At 53.1% G+C, this 16,302-nt stretch overlaps 1 protein-coding gene across 3 annotated transcripts in view; it reads right to left on the bottom strand.

Moving 5' to 3' along the window:
• TMEM184B (transmembrane protein 184B) overlaps nt 1-16,302 on the bottom strand; it is a 49,253-nt gene that overhangs the window by 17,010 nt on the left and 15,941 nt on the right. For 2 of the 3 annotated variants that reach the window (XM_058741302.1, XM_058741301.1), the window contains 2 exons: nt 7,191-7,439; nt 5,563-5,728 (listed from right to left, as the gene is read on the bottom strand). In XM_058741302.1, the coding sequence (XP_058597285.1) occupies nt 5,563-5,728; nt 7,191-7,382 (358 nt within the window). In that variant the 5' untranslated portion in view covers nt 7,383-7,439. Of the gene's footprint in view, nt 1-5,562; nt 5,729-7,190; nt 7,440-8,498; nt 8,634-16,302 lie in introns of those variants that run through there. The other variant, XM_058741300.1, reaches the window with a different exon arrangement.

Below are 16,302 nucleotides of genomic sequence, written 5' to 3'. Positions count from 1 at the left end.
TTCACTGACTCAAATTCTTTTCTCCGCACGTGTAAAATGGGGATGATCGTATATCCACCAGGTAACTGGGAGGGGAGAATGAGCTAACAGTAACGAAAAACAGGTGGTAAAACTGAAATGCTACACAAATGGTATTAAGAAAACAGTGCTTGGGGCGCCTGGGTGACTCCTCAGGTTGAGCAGCCGATTTCGGCTCAGGTCACAAACTCACGGTTCATGAGTTCAAGCCCCGCGTCGGACTCTGTGCAGACAGCCTGGAGCCTGCTTCAGATTTTGTGTCCCCCTTCTCTCTGCTCCTCCCCTGCTTGTGCTGTGTCTCTCTGTCTCTCAAAAATAAAGAAACGTAAAAGAAAAATGTAAAGGAAAAAAAAAAAAGAAAAAGAAAGAAAGAAAATAGTGCTTGCATAAAGCGATGGGAGAAGTCAGGTCTCCCTCCTCTGAGCTCTGGCCCCTCTGCACCCCTGATCACAGAGCTCCCCAGGGCGGTCTCAGAGTCATCATTAGGGGCTACCCTCGCCCTGAGCACGAGCACTACGTACACGCAGGGGGCTCGTTCTGCCCTCCTCTGTCTCCCTGCCCCGATGGCACAACCTGGGGCCACGTGAATCGCAGCCCTTGCCAGATGGGAGAAATGTGACCCTGGGTGAGCCATTTACTTCTTTGAGATGCAACCCCCACCTTGGAAGACAGCAATTCTGCCACCAAGTTGCGGGGTTCAGTTCTACTTCCTGCCCCCCCCCCCCCCCAGTGAAACGCCACTGAAGTGAGAACCGGTCGGGGGGCGGGGGAGGGGAGAGTACAAACCTTCACGCACAAGGAGACAGCCGACCAGAGATGCTGCCCACAGCTCTGGAAGATACAGTGTGGTCACCGACCCGGAGATGGGGGGAGGCCAACGAGAACCCCAGAGAAGTCCTAAAACTGGACACGCTGGGCAGTTCTGACGGCTGTGGGTGAGGGTGCAAACGGGAAACTCAGCTACAAGTCTCCACACGGAGCTACTGGGTTTGTACTTTCAGAGCAGGTGGAGACAGTTCTGTTCTCAGAGAGCAAGGCTCAGCGGAGGGCAACGAGATGGCCAGAAAGTGGGCAACGCCTGAATGCGGCGGGCGAGATGCCAGGTCCCTTGCCCCATCTGCGCCCTCAACTCAGCCTGCCCAGCTTTTGCCTCCCAGGCTGGAAGCGAGAACACTGTTCTCTGGGGAAACAGGCCCAGAATCAAAAAGTCTTCATTTGGTGCCTGCCCCCTGCACTGCTCCCCTGCATAAAAATGGCAGAGGGCACATCACGTTACCCAACTGGGAGGCCCAGCAGTTTTAAGCCCCATTTTCTTTTTTTTTAAAGACAGAGAGAAAGAGAGATAGTGCGCATAAGCAGGGAAGAGGGGCAGAGGGAGGGGGAGAGAAGGAGAAAGAGGGAGAGAATCTCAAGCAGGTTCCACACTCAGCTCGCTCTCTCTCTCTCTCTCTCTCTCAAAAATGAATAAACGTTAAAGAAAATAATAAATAAATAAATAAAGCCTCTGATAGAAAAGCTCAAGGGTAAAGATTAAAACAAAACAAAACAAAACAACAGCTCCTTGAAAACAGAACAAAAAAAAAAGCTCAAAAATTATAAAGAAATTCTGAGCTTCAATCCAGAAGCACAACATCCTACAAACAGGAATTCCAGAAAGGGAGGATAAAGTGGTGGGGGAAAGTTACCAAGAAACATACAAGAAAATTGCCCAGAACCTCAGGACAGGGGTTTCCACACGGAGAGGGCCCACGAGATGCCCCGCACGAGGAACGTCCCATTACCTGGGAGATTCTCAAACACGGGGGATAAAGGCACGGTCCCAAAAGCAAGCCTTAAAAAAGTAGGTCACATACAGGCATTAAGGATCAGAATCCAGCAGACTTTCCCCAGACAACACTGAAAGCTAAAATACAGGGGGAAACACGTCTTCAAAATTCAGAGGGAGGATGATTTCCAACTTAGAACTGGATTTCCGTCAAACTCCAAATAGGACAATACAGTAAAAATAGTTACAGATAATTTTCAGATTTTAGGCTTTTCAGGCACTTTTTTTTTTTTGCCAGGAAGCTCTGGGAAGGTATGTACTGACCAAAAAAGGGGGAGTAGACCACAAATAAGGGGAAAAAATGGCATCCAGGGAACAGGCGATTCAGCAGAGGAGACAAGCAGGATCCCAGAATGATGGTGATGGAGAGACCCAGGACAGAAGCTGAGTGGTAAGAGGCCAGACAGGAGCCAGTCCAGACCAGAGCAGGAAAAGCAAGGCCCGGGGGAGTGCCAGCAAGGGAAGCCCAGAGCTAACAGATTCACTGCTGTGTCTGCACGGAGGAGAGGTTTCTCTCTGTTACTCAGCTGAAGCATTTGGGAACAGATTAACGATAGATACACAGCAGAGCAAACCAAAAAGCAAGACAAGCAGTAACCAGAGGAAAATAAAAAGTTATACAGGGATATGTAGTCTCAGAACTCAGGCTCAGCTGTGATCAATATTTACAGACAGGTAATAAAGCAAATGCTGAATGCAGACTTAGAAAAAACGGTGATCTAGTCACAATGAAGAAAAGAGCACTGTGTGTGTGTGCATGTGGATGGGGCGGGGGATAAGGTGCCTAAATCAAAGCCTTGTACGATAGGAGGTCACTATGTAGCACTATCTAAAACCAAAAGATCAAGAAACAATAGTATAAGCATATTTTTAGGTTATTCTAGGAAAAAAAAAAAACAGTCTACAGAGTTGAAAATGCAGTGAACTTGGGAGTGAGGAGGAGTCAGGGTGATTTTATCTTTCAACTGTATGCACTATGAGAGTTAACATTTTAGTTGTTTTAATTTTGTTAAAAAGACAATCGGGGTGTCTGGGTGGCTCAGTTGGTTAAGCATCCAACTTCGGCTCAGGCCATGATCTCACGGTTCGTGGGTTTGAGCCCCGCATCGGGCTCTGTGCTGACAGCTCGGAGCCTGGAGGCTGCTTCGGATTCTGTGTCTCCTTCTCTCTCCCTCTCTCTCTCTCTCTCTCTCTCTCTCTGCCCCTCCCCTGCATGCACTCTGTCTCTCTCACTCTCAAAAATAAATAAACATGAAAAAAACTTAAGAAAAAAAGTAAAAAGAAAAGACAAGCCAATATCTGTGCAGTGCCCAGTGAGGTGCGGGCTGCCTGGCTCCGAAATAGGGGTCGCCCGGCAGAGCCCTACTCCTGTTCCCCTCTGTCCCTTCCCGGGTTGGGGGGGGGGGGCGGGTACTGAGAAGGAAGGGTGCGAGGGGAATGAATGGGGGGGACTCTTTTTGAATTTTAAGGGACCTACTCTTATAGCCAACTCTGCAGGGGATCTTGCAGATGAAAGGACAAGGGGAGGGGGTCCCAGACGCTGAGCAGAGGTGCAGAAAAGGCCAAGCCCACCAACTCAGACACTAAAGCTGGTGAACCCTGGGGCGGCCTGGACTTCCCCGCAGCTGCCTCACTGTTTGTAAACTCCCTGGGAGGGGAGAGGCGGAGAGGCAAGGGGATAATAGCGTTGCTAGGAGACATGCTTAGCAGGGAGGCAGACTTCTTACCAGGACCTTTAAGTGGACCAGGAGGAAGGCTGGGACAGGAGGGGCCTGAACAAAGAGGCTTCTGGAGTAGGGGGACCCAGCCAACCATCTGCCGTCGTCTCTGAGGACGGTACTGAGGCTCCTCTTCTGCCAGGAGCCTAGTCTTCTGGGCCCCATAGAGGAGGGAGACTACACGGCCCCCTGACCACACAGGGGAGGACCCCGCGGCAGGGAACCAGCGGGCAGAGGCTGCCCCCGGGCACACATCTGTGATCAGAAAAGGATTCTCAACACCAGCCTTGGCAGCTCCCCAGGGACCCAGAGGATTCCCTGGACTCTGCTGCTTCCAGGGACATCAGACATTAGAGCCCCAGTTATGCCCGGAGCGGGTCCCCACCCGGCCTCAGTATTCTCAGCTGCAAGAGCCAGGCAGGGATCCCAGCCCGGGAATTCGGTGAGACCCCACGCGAATGCAAGGCACACAGCAGGTGTTTGATAAAGTCCCTTATTCACTCAAAACACACAGACTGAGTGAGCACCTGGCCCGGCCCTACCACCTGGGCTCTCTGCCCGTTGCTGCTCTCACAGGAGCTGAGTCTACTCAGGGAGAAGAGGGCAAAGCAGGCATGCACGGTCAGGCCACGAGGGTGGGGCTGGAGGGGTAGGTGAGGGCGAGGTCTGTGGCTGGAGGGGCAGGAGGGGCCCAGAGCACTCCTGTCAGGCGCCCGCACTTCTGTGCCAAGTCCGAAGGCATTTCCTGAGGCCCACGAGACCTCAGGGATACACAGGTTCAAAGTGGGACAGGAAGGGAGACTCCGCTTCCATGGGGGTGAGCACACTGCACTCCGATATCCACGGAGCCCAGGGCCCGAGGCAAAGCCCTCGCGCAGCCAGGGACGTGGACAACTGGTCATGGTCAGCGCTGCCCCGCCTCAACATGAGGAACCCTGACTTCTGGTCACTCTGCCTGAGACCAACAGTGCAGATACGGGAGGAAAGAGAAAAATGCACGACCCTGACAGGAGGGGCAGGGGGCATCAGAGTGGGGGATCCTGAATTCAAGGACCCCCTCCCGCCACCCCTGCCGGCCTATGCCAACCCAGGGATCATGGGCCTGTGACCTGTCTCAGGGTCTCTGGCCTCTCCCTCCTTCACCCGTCCTCCACAGAGAGATTTTCTAACCTGCAATTTCCAGTCGCATCATAGTTTTGTGCATCCATAGTAAAAAAGAGAATCTGATCTAACCTAATCTAATCTCTTCTGGCCGCGGCCAGCCCCCAGCCCGGCTCCCCGCACCTCCCGGCCCGCAGAGTAGGGATTCCCTCCTTGCCCTGTGCATGAGCTCTCCTGTCTTCCCAGTATGCTCTGAGTCTCTGCTCCCTGTGCCTGTGGCCAGGCCCTCGCAGAGAGCTGCCCCGTCTGGTGGCCGGTCAGGCAGGCACCGGTCAGGCAGGCTTTCCTCCTCTCGGCCTAGCAGCCAGCAGGGGGGCCTGGCCGGTGCTTGGAGCTCAGCACCAGAGCTTCCATACCACACACGAGACCCGAGGCCTGTGAAAGGCAGCAGGTCGCTTTCTTGGGTGGCACAGCAGAGCCTGCTCCCGGGACAAAGCCCTCAGAATTAAGACACGTGGGGGAGGGAGGCTCGCCCCTGCCACTGCCCTGCCATGGGCCCCTGGCTAAACCCCTGACCCATCCGTACCTGGGGTTTCTATCTACGAACGAGCGGACAACTTCTTGACCGCTCACCCCTATCAGAGATGCCGGACTGAGAAAGGAGACCCAGGGGCGGGGTCCCTGCTTGCAGGTAACCTGTAAAGGGGCTGTGGGAGCCACATGGCAGAGTGCTACGACGTGTGCTGTCCCCTGTCAACTGGGGCCTGGCTGGAAGCCCTGAAGTAGGTAGAGAAGCGAGGGGCAGGCCCCGGAGGAACCCGGGGAGGGGGGCTTCCGGGAGCCCGGGGGGAGGGGTGTGCGGCCCGCCCCGCCCCGCCCCGCCCCGCACGCCCTCCTCACCCTCGTAGCAGTCCCGCACGGTGCCGAAGTACACGTAGTACTGGTCGTTGGTGAAGAAGAGAAGGCTGAGCCAGGAGTCGAAGGCGTAGATGGGCACGATGAACAGGATGCGGACGATGTAGCGCTGCTCGTTGGGGCAGCTGTAGCAGCGCAGGTGCATGTAGATCTGGGGGCGGAAGGGGGCGGGCTCAGTCAGGGCCCCCCCCCCCCCCCGCCCGTCACGGCAGCACCGCCGCCACCCTCCTCCTCCTCTCTGCCCTCCGGCTCTGCCGCTCGCCAGCTCTGTGAACATTGCTGAACCCCGAGCCTCAGCGCCCTCCTCGATGATGAAACTCCCCATAGGGCTGTTCTGAACATCAAACCAGAGGGCGCATAAAGCTTGCGGGGGCGCATTCAGCGGTGCCCAGGCCAGACTCACAGACACGGGGACCGTGAGAGCATGCCCAAGGCTGCACTGATCAGAGTCAAGGATGGCCGGGGAGTCTAGAGTCATAATAAGCTCCCTGGGGACCCGTGTGCACAGCCGGGCTGGGAACCTCAGGCGAGGCAACAGAGGAGATATTTACATCTCCTCGCCTCCACCCCGGCCTCCCTGACGCCTGGTCCCAGGGGTTTCAGGGCAGCAGCGTCCACCCCGTGTGTGGGACAGACGGGACCCTCGCTTCCATGGAAGGTGGAAGCGCTCTCTGGCTGAGCGGCTGCAGTGACGTCATCCTGCGTCTCACTTTCCCATCTGTTACACAGAGGCAGCACTGCCTGCCTCACTGGGAAGCTGGGAGAATGAAGCGCAGTTTTTAGAAAGCGGGGGAAAATAGAAGCCACACACAAATGCCAACAACTGCTCTGGCCACCCTCCTCAGTCCCAGCAGCCAGAGTCCCGTCCCAACTCTCGTGACTTCACACTTGGCCCCGCCGAGTCCTGGGCTTGGGTGGAAGAGAACAAAACATTCCCCATCTGCTACGAGCCAACTGCCTTGGAAGCCATCGCATTCGAGGAGGGACAGGGACCCAGGACAGTAGGTGAAGGAGTGGACGGGGACCCGAATGGGCTCAGCCTCCCCTCTTCAAACCTTCTCCTTCCTCGGACGGCCGAGCCAGGTCTCGGCCCACACCAGCCTCCTGTGGGGATTGCGCGTATGGGGGGACAGGAGACCTGGCTTCTCTCCCGGTGCTGCCACCAACTTGTGCGGGAGTAGGCCAGCACCCCCTCCCGTCTCGGGGTCTCAAGTTTTTCATCTGCAAAGGGGCCGCTGACGTCCATGTGTCCACGCAGGGCCCCCCACAGCTCAGGCTGCACATGTAACCTGCACACGTTCTGCCCCACGCGAGGCGAGCAGAAGTGACGCGTGTCCTTTCTGGACGGAGGCGGTTGAAGAGCCACAACCAGTTGTCAGATGGGTGACACCGTGAAGCTGCGGGACGTGGGAGCCATACAGTGGGGCCTGAGCCGCACCGATCGGGACATGAACGAGAATCAACCTCTACCTGGTGGAACCCCCAGATTCAGCTTATTTATTACTGCAGCGGAGCTCGGCCTCATACTCTGTTGGGCTAGAAAACCTCTTAGGATCCTTCCAGAGGGCCTTCAGAGGCTCTCTGGCTCAAAGGCTCCTGACCGGCCTGGGTACCTGGTGGCAGGTGATGAGCAGGGCCGTCCAGACGAAGAAGCCAGAGATGGCCTGCGCGGCAGTTGTCATCAGGAACACAGGCTGCTCCATGGCCGTGGGGCTGCCCTCAGGGGTCACAGAGACACTGGGCGAGGCTGCCACGGTCGTGGGCGACACTGGATCCGGGGCCAGCGCGGCCCCCCTCACCGTCATGGTGCCTGGCAGCAGGGGGTCCCTGAGAGAAACTCTTGCAGGAAGCGAGGAGCTGGCCTAAAGAGAGGAAATCGCACTGTTAGCCTCCTTCCCGGGTGAGTGGCAGCACTGCAAACAATCTTCCAGGTCTCTTCTGTCCACCTTCAAAATGTAACTGGACTCTGACCACGTGTCTCCCTGACCCGGCCACTACGATGGTCCCAGCCCCTACCGTGTCTCCCCTGGATTCATGAAACAGACTCCTGAGCCATCTCTCTGCTTCTGCCTTTGCCCCTACTGTCCAGTCCCCACACACGGCGGCCACATGAGGCTTCTCAGCCGTTAGCCAGACTGGGCCCCCCCCAGCCCCTTGCTCAAAACTCCCCGGTAGGTCCCATCTCCTTCAAAGTGGAAGTTGCCATCTGTCCAATGGTCCACAAGACTGCCGACGGCTCCCCAAGGCTCTCATCTCCCCTCCTTACAATTCTCACCCTGACCCTCCACTCCAACCACACAGGCCTCCTGCTGCTCCTCTGCTGTGCCGAGCCTGCTCCTGCCGCAGGGCCTTTACACCGGCTGCCTCTGCTCAGCCACACTGCTCGCTTCTGCACTGCCTGTAGGTCTCTGCCCTGGCCACCCGCTCACACATGGTGACGCCTGCCCGACCCCAGGCACTCCTCGCCTCTTTGCTTGATCTCTCTCCAGAGCACTCACTCCCACCTGATGCCCTCTGACAAAGTGTACATTTGCTCCCGTACTTGCTAACTTTCTGCCTCCTTCCCCAGAACATAAGCGCCCCGAGGGCAGGGCCTGCGTTCTGCTCGTTCTGCTGGCAGTGGGCTCTCCAGCATCGGTCATACAGCAGGCGCTCGATAAACACACCTACATGCTTCCCAGTCTAGCAAGATCACTTTGTTGCTTCATCTCTTCAAAGGGCTGTGCCTTTTCTTTGCCATTTCTCCCCAACTTCCCTAATGGCTGACACCCGTTCATCATCCGTCTGTGCTGCTTTAGAAACTCTGCGGCCCACCTTGTGGGCCTTCAAACTGCTCTTTTAATCCAGTTTTCTGGATCACTCTTCCTAAATGCCTGCCCTCCCTCCTTCCCCCATCAGGGACATCGATCCCTTTTCCATGCCTTTGTGCTTCTGTGTAACATGCAGCCCTGTCACTTGCTCGTGTGCTTCTCCTCCTGGGGCTGTCCACTCTTCGAGGCAAGACCACATTTCCATCATTCAGTCCCCAGCACCAAGCTCAGCACCAAAGCCATCTACTTTATTGCCTGTTGATTTTGAGTCCTTATTACAAAAACAAAAAAAACAAAAACAACATTTTTGAGGCTTTCACGGAGAAGCAAACAGCTGAGGAGGTTGGCATAACGGGAGCTCCTGGGTGGGAAAACAAAGACGGGAGCGGACGGGACACAGGCTGGCATTCTAGGGTCCCATCCAGTTACCCCACACAGGCTCGCCGTCCGCTGCCCTTCCCAGCGGCAACTCTAAGACCCCTGGTAACAAACGAACAATTTCGCATTAAAAATTAACCCGGGTGCCCCCAAGGAAAAGCTGCTGTCAAAGAGTAAAGCCACTCTCGAGAGGCTGGCCACAGCAGTGGCCAAGGGCATCGGAGCCCGCGGCCCTGACAGGAGTCCCTTTCGGGTCTGCCGGCTGCTGACGGGCTGGTCAGAGCCACCCGGGAACAGCCATCTCCCCGCAGCAGAGGCGCCCTGGGTGCACCCAGCCCACAGCCTGACCCTGCACGAAGAGGCTCTTTGCCTACTGTGTCCGCACGCTCCTGGCTTTGCCCCCGGCCCCTCTCCCACGTCTCCAGAACCCCTGCCCCCCGTACGCGCCACCTCTGCTCTTAGCTGTGAGTTTTTACCCTACGAGAGCCCTTTGCATTTCTGTCTTCCTGCACAAATAAGTGATCTCTAACACACTGACCAAGAGATGAATCCAGATTAAAAATCAAAAGTGGAGAAGACATCTATATAAAGAAACTCCAAACTGGAGAAGGTGTCTATATAAAGACCGGTGGCAGTGGCGAGCTCTGAAAAGGAAACAGCGACAAGTCTAAGAATAGCTCCTGTAAGTATGGCTGCAAAATTGGAAACCGGTGCCAGAAATACTTCTTTAAAAAAGAAGATTTGGGTTGTAAATCATCATCGTTGTCTGTCATCCCAAATTAAATGAATAAACACAGGGAATTGGGTGGGGGGAGGCGCCTGGAGGGAGTGCAAATACTCTTAAACCTGCGGCTTCCAAGCAAGGGCGGGCGGGTGGGTCAAAGGCTGTTTTGTTCGCCACCAAAGGCAGCGTTGAGAGGCCCTGCATAGGGGCACCGCTGAGCTGACCCTGCTCATGGGGTGGGGACACGCGCCAGGACGGCTCCTCGGCTATGGGAGCCGGGCAAGCCGGGCGAAGGCCCCAGGCCCAGCTTCTTCCCGGGGCTTTGCTCAGGGCCGCTCGAGCGCCCCCCTCTCCGCCCCGGAAAGACGCCAGCATGCTGAGTTCTTTCACGCTCCCCGTGTCGGTCAGTCAGTTCACAGGAGGAGGAGATCCGCTCAGCAGGGTGGGGGACTCGCCCCAACGTCAGGGCCAGGACTCAAACCCAGGTCCTACGTATACGTTGTGGTCCCCGCGCCTTCGGAGGTGGGGGCTCCGCGTGAGCAGCCCCCTCGGCTCCAGAGCCTCCTTCTGGGACACGGCCCCTTCCCAGCAGGCCCGAGACCCTCCTGGCAGGAAGGGGCAGCCGATGCTGGCAGGGCTCTCCGGCCCGGCCGTGCTCGCCGCGCTTCCGGGTTTCCCAGCCACCTCCTTGACGCCAGGCAGCGCTCGTGGTTTACAAATCATCTTCCCAAGCATCGCCTCGCGTTTTTTCTCACAGCAGCTTTGAAGTAAACACTCGGGCAGCGTCACCTGCCTCGGCCTAAGGCTGGGGGGAGAGGGTCAGGAAAGGCTTCGGAGTGGCAGGGACTGTGGGGCAGAGTGTTTAAGGAGCACAGCCAAGCTTCAGCTTTGAGGTCACCCAACAGGATTCCTGCCAGACTCCACCATCGGCTAGTGTGGACAAGTGGCTTCATCTCTAAGAACCTCAGTTTCCCTATGCACAATACTTCAGGGTAACTACATGAATGCTAAGGGTGTGTCCTACTCTAGAGCAGGCCCATTAATAAAGAGAGACAGAATAACGGAATAAAAAGGACCATTTTGCAACTCCGAAAACAAATACTAGACATAGACATGGGTCATCAATGGATGATAAAGCCCCTGGCTGATGGCGAACTTGATAAGGGATGCACCAGGCAGCTGGAGGAAGTCCAACTCTGAACCCACAGTCAAGATCAGCATCCCCAAAACGGGGCAGTGAGAAGTTTCCAGCTTCCTGATGGGATGCACAGGGAGCACAGAGCACCACCCAAGGAGGACCCTTACCCAAAAGTGAAATGGGATTGACACAAGCCTCTAGAACTACCACCAGTATCTAGGAAATACAGAGGGTAGTGGGACAGACTAAATGATATCACGAGGAAGCAGCGGGCAAATCCAGACTACGGGACAGTCTATAGGTCAGATGATTTGGTTTCGCCAACAAATCGGTGGCTTATAATCAAAGGTGCTTGAGGGGCTATTACAGAATAGAGACTCAAGATACAATTAAATACAATGTGTGGACTCTGTTAGGTCCTGAGGCTAACAAACCAATGAAGAAAAGATATCTTTGAAATAGGTAACACACAGGAATTCTTAGGTGAGATCGTTCTTAGGTGAGATCGTGGAGGGCAGGTACAAAAACGTCCTCATCACTGGGAGAAGAATCGTCTTTTCAATACACAGAACTGGAACAACTGGACATCCAGAGGCAAAAAAAAAAAAAAAAAAGAATGAACCCTAACCTAAGCCTTTATACCATATACAAAAATTAATTCAAAATAGATCACAGATTTAAATCTAAAATGCAAGGCTATAAATTTTTAGAGGATACATATCTAGCAAATGGCAAGCATCTAGAATACAGCAAGAATGTTCAAGCTCAACAGTAAAACAAACAAACAGACAGACATCAGAAAATGGGCGAAAGGCATGAATGGACATTTCACTCAAGAAGGATACATGGAGGGGCGCCCAGGTGGTTCAGTCGGTTGAGCATCCAACTCTTAGTTTTGGCTCAGGTCATGATCTTGCAGCTTTGTGGGCTTTGTGCTGGGAGCAAGGAGACTGCTTGGGATTTTCTCTCTCCCTCTCTCTCTCTCTCTCTCTCTCTCCCTCCCTCCCTCTCCCTCTCCCTCTCCCTCTCTGCCCATTCCCCACTTGTGCTGTCTTTGTCTCTCTCAGAATAAATAAACTTTTTAAAAAAGGATACATGGACAATAAACACATAAACAGCTGTTCAACATCGTTAGCAATTAGGGAAATGCAAACTGAAACCACAAGATATCACTACACACACATTAATACAAAACGGAGACAACATCAAACACTGGCAAGGATGAGGAAGAAACTCGTTCTTACATACATTCCTGTTAGGAATATAAAATGGTAGAGCCACTCTGGAAACCAGTTAGTTTCTTATAAAACTAACATGCAATTTACCAGACAACCCAATGATCACTCTTGGATGTTTCTCCTACAGAAGTGAAACCATATGCTCGCACAAAACCCTACACACTTAGGTTTGCAGCAGCTGTGTCTGCAATTGCCAAAACCTGGAAACAATCAAAATACCCCTCAACAGGCAAAAGGTTAAACTCCAGTATGTCCAGACCATGGAATACTACTCAGCAATAAAAAGCAACAAACTACTGATACAGGCAGAAATCTGGATGGAGCTCAAGGGCATTCTGTTTCGTGAAAACAGCCAACCACAAAAGGTCACATCCTGTCTAGATCCGTTCTATAGAACACTCTCGAAATGGCAAATCTATAAAGATGCAGAACAGATCAGGAAGGTGTGTGCACAAATGGAGGGCAGCACAGGAACCTCCTTGCAGGTGACGAGATCCCTTCTACCTTGACAGTGGTGGTGGCTACATGAGTCTGCAGGTGATAAAACTGTACAGGGCTACACACACACACACACACACACACACACACACGAACAGTGAAAACTGACTGAGATCTGTGGTATAGTTAATAGTACCGTACTGATGTCCACTTCTGGTTCTGACACCGTCCTACAGCAATTCAAGATGTCACCACTGAGAGAAGAAGGACACGGGGTACTCTGAATACTATTTTTTGCAACTTCCTGTGAGCCTATAATTATTTCAAAATAAAACAAGTTTTTTAAAAAGTCTTTATCAAGAAGACAGACATACTGAATTATTAAGGGGTAAAAAATGACAGGACTTCTGGGATTCGCTTTTTATTTTTTTTTATTTTATTTTTTTTTTTTTTTTAATTTTTTTTTCAACGTTTTTTATTTATTTTTGGGACAGAGAGAGACAGAGCATGAACGGGGGAGGGGCAGAGAGAGAGGGAGACACAGAATCGGAAACAGGCTCCGAGCCATCAGCCCAGAGCCTGACGCGGGGCTCGAACTCACGGACCGCGAGATCGTGACCTGGCTGAAGTCGGACGCTTAACCGACTGCGCCACCCAGGTGCCCCTGGGATTCGCTTTTTAAATGGAGGAGAGGGATAGAGGCATCTGGGTGGCTCGGTCGGTTAAGCATCTGACTTCGGCTCAAGTCATGATCTCGCGGTTCGTGAGTGAGTTCGAGCCCCACGTCAGGCTCTGTGCTGACAGCTCAGAGCCTGGAGGCTGCTTCAGATTCTGTTCTCTCTCTCTCTCTCTCTCTCTCTCTCTCTCTCTCTCTCTTCCTCCTCCTCCTCCTCCTCCTCCCCTGCTCATGCTCTGTCTCTATCTCTAAAAAATAAGTAAACATTAAAAACAATTTTTTTAAAGGGGAGAGGGATAGAGGCAACGGGACGGCAGGACATTCCTTACTGTTGAAGCGCAGGGACTGACAGGCAGAAATTCATTGTATCATTTGGTCTACTTCTGTGTGTTTGAAATTTTCCACAATAAAACGCTGTAGACAGTAGGACAGAATTTTCCACAAAATTTGTAATGAGATGGGCAGTGACTCAGGAAATCATCTGTTTCAGAGATTTACTGGTTATCTTGTAGAAAAGCAATCAAAAAGACCTAACCACCTACTTCAACACCTCTTTCGTTCACAAAAAAAATTTCCATATTTGTCCTTCTTTCTCTGTGACCACGGGCTATCAGGAATATGCTTCCCAGTTAAGTTTCCGAACCCTCTTTAAGCATGTTTAACATGTCGCTTTGTGGGAAAGGCGTGTTATCACAACAAATGGGAGAACTACTCTTTCAGAAGCAACCTAGGCTGGGGGCGCCTGGGTGGCTTGGTCGGTTGGGCGTCCGACTTCGGCTCAGGTCACGATCTCGCGGTCCGTGAGTTCGAGCCCCGCGTCGGGCTCTGGGCTGACAGCTCAGAGCCTGGAGCCTGTTTCCAATTCTGTGTCTCCCTCTCTCTCTGCCCCTCCCCCATTCATGCTCTGTCTCTCTCTGTCCCAAAAATAAATAAACGTTGAAAAAAAAAAAATTAAGCATGTTTAACACGTCCCTTTGTGGGAAAGGCGTGTTATCACAACAAATGGGAGAAGAACTACTCTTTCAGAAGCAACCTAGGCTGGCGGAGCCTTCTGGAAAAGGATATTCGGAAATGTGGGGAATGTTCCCGCTGCCATAGAGATTTGTTACTGAAAACAATGTAAGTCTGTAACTTAGAAAACTCTCAGACCTGAACTCCTAAAAACCTACGTAACAGAATTTTCTAATCTGTTTAAAAATTTCCAAAGCACTGGAGTGGGTTTTGGACTCATGTGTTAAGAACTTTAAAATAAAATACCTTCCATTTAGTTTACAAAAACATCTGATTGGCATCAGGAAGGATGGAAATGTACCAGCCAAATCTCAACAAATCCTCCGCATACGCAGTGGACAGGATGGAAAAATGAGTAACCCAATTTAGAAAGAAAGCCAGTGATGCGTTTCCTCTGTGTACAGCTACATGTCTCAGGCAGGGATCTTTTTCGGAGACGGCAGCCATTAAAACCAAACATCTAAACAAACTGAACACAGAGCCAGACCTTCCAACTGTTCTCTCACAGAGCATTAAAGCACCCGTTCCAGAAATAATCAAGCACATGAAGCCAGAAGGTTTTTGTACCACCAAAAAAAAAAAAAAAAAAATTTTTTTTTTTTTTTAAAGTATCCCATCTTTAGCTCCTGCTTTGGTTCCTATTTTTGGTGGAGGTTTTATGATGTACATGGTCTCACAGCGAGGCAATACATGTATGTAGCAATATGCATACGCTGGGGGTGCATATCCAGAACCAGAAAGTTTTCTACCGACAGGGATGCGTGAATCGGAGAAGTGTAGCCAGTCGCTGACAGGGCTCCCTCTCCTCCCCGATGCCTCTGCTTCCCTGTCCTCAGGCCTCTCCTGGGGTCGCACCTGTTCCCTCCATCCCAGGCTGAGTCAGACACAAAGCAAAGTCGAGGCTTGGGCCCGCCTTTCTCCCAGCAGCCACCTGCCGGCCAGGTCGCTCCACACCTGTGTCCTCGCACCGACACGCAACCCCCAGGCTGTGAAGAAGCCAGGCCACGGTCTGTACTTTGTCCTAGGCTCTGAGTCAGGGAAACAGCTGGAATCCCGGAGCCACCACCCAGCTGTGACTGGGCAAGTGCCTGGGTGTCTCTGAACCTGTCTCCTGGGTGCACCATGCTGTGGCCGGGGCCCCTGGGCCCAAAGAGTTTAGGAATTCAGAGTTTTTTCAGATTTAGAAAGGATTACAGTGCTGGATATGGTGTGCATAGAATGACACCCCAGAGGGGTGTGGGCAGCACCCAAAAATCAAACACATAGTATTTCCATAGAGAAACAGGAGATATTTTTAAAGACCATAATTAGTCTCACATCAATTCAGGTCAGATTTTTGCCACAAAATTAGTTTGCTGCAGACTTGGAAGAACCTTTGGGATTTTGAGTGTTCTGGATTCCAGAAAGGTGGGGGCCTGGGCTGCCCTCCAGAGCTGCAGGGAGGCTGATGTTTGACGAAGCAGGAATCAGCGTGGTCTACTTCTTCCCTTATTTTCAAACGTGACCATGTCCCTCCTCCTGACCTGAGGTCCTTTGAGAACGAGTCGGGATGTGACGTGGGCGGGCTGCAGTTCCGACTCCTTTGCAGAGAAGCCCGGGGCCCCTGGCAGCCGAGTCCCAGCCTCGCCCCCACCCCCACCCCCGCCTCCTCCCTTAGGGTCCCCGCACACACATGGCCTGAGCCTCTGTGCCAACTTGCCTTCCACTCTGCCCTGGTCCTCTTAAGGAGAGCTGCCTCTTCACTCACAAGCCATCCTAAGCATCACGGCCTCACCTGAGGGCCGGCCCGTGCCTGCTGAGCCACACTGTGCTCGCTCCATGGCACTCAAAGGTCAGCGGGGACACTTCTTGTCTCCCCACGCCTGGGTCATCGGTCTCTAGCCTGGCATTGTGTCAGACGCCATCGTAGGGATGTGGAAGACAAGAATCCATGAATCAGCTGACTGCTGCACACCACACAGGCTTTCCATCACTTGGTCCCCTCCCCACCTTGGAGAGGCCCCTCCCCACCTCCAGAGATTGGCTGAAGGACCTGGACCTTTGGCTGGAGAGAGGAACGGGGCCGGGTGAGGGCAGAGGATGAAGGCTACATCACGCTGTCCCACACCCGTCTTCCAAAGTGGAGAGGCCCCGCCAACCAGGGCAAAGGGACGTGTTCGATGAGGTCCAACAGGAGACACCCCCAGTCCACCTGGTGGCAGCCGCAAAAGATGGGGTCTGCTGAGATGGAGATGTTTTTACAACTGGAACAATCTAGCGAGGTTCCGGTTGCTTCTAGAAAAAGGAAGCTCCCAATCAAATGAGGCTAGAAG

Source organism: Neofelis nebulosa, chromosome 8 (assembly GCF_028018385.1).
Source record: "Neofelis nebulosa isolate mNeoNeb1 chromosome 8, mNeoNeb1.pri, whole genome shotgun sequence".
NCBI classification, from domain to species: Eukaryota; Metazoa; Chordata; class Mammalia; order Carnivora; family Felidae; genus Neofelis; species Neofelis nebulosa.
This window is presented reverse-complemented; position numbering and strand designations above follow the sequence as displayed.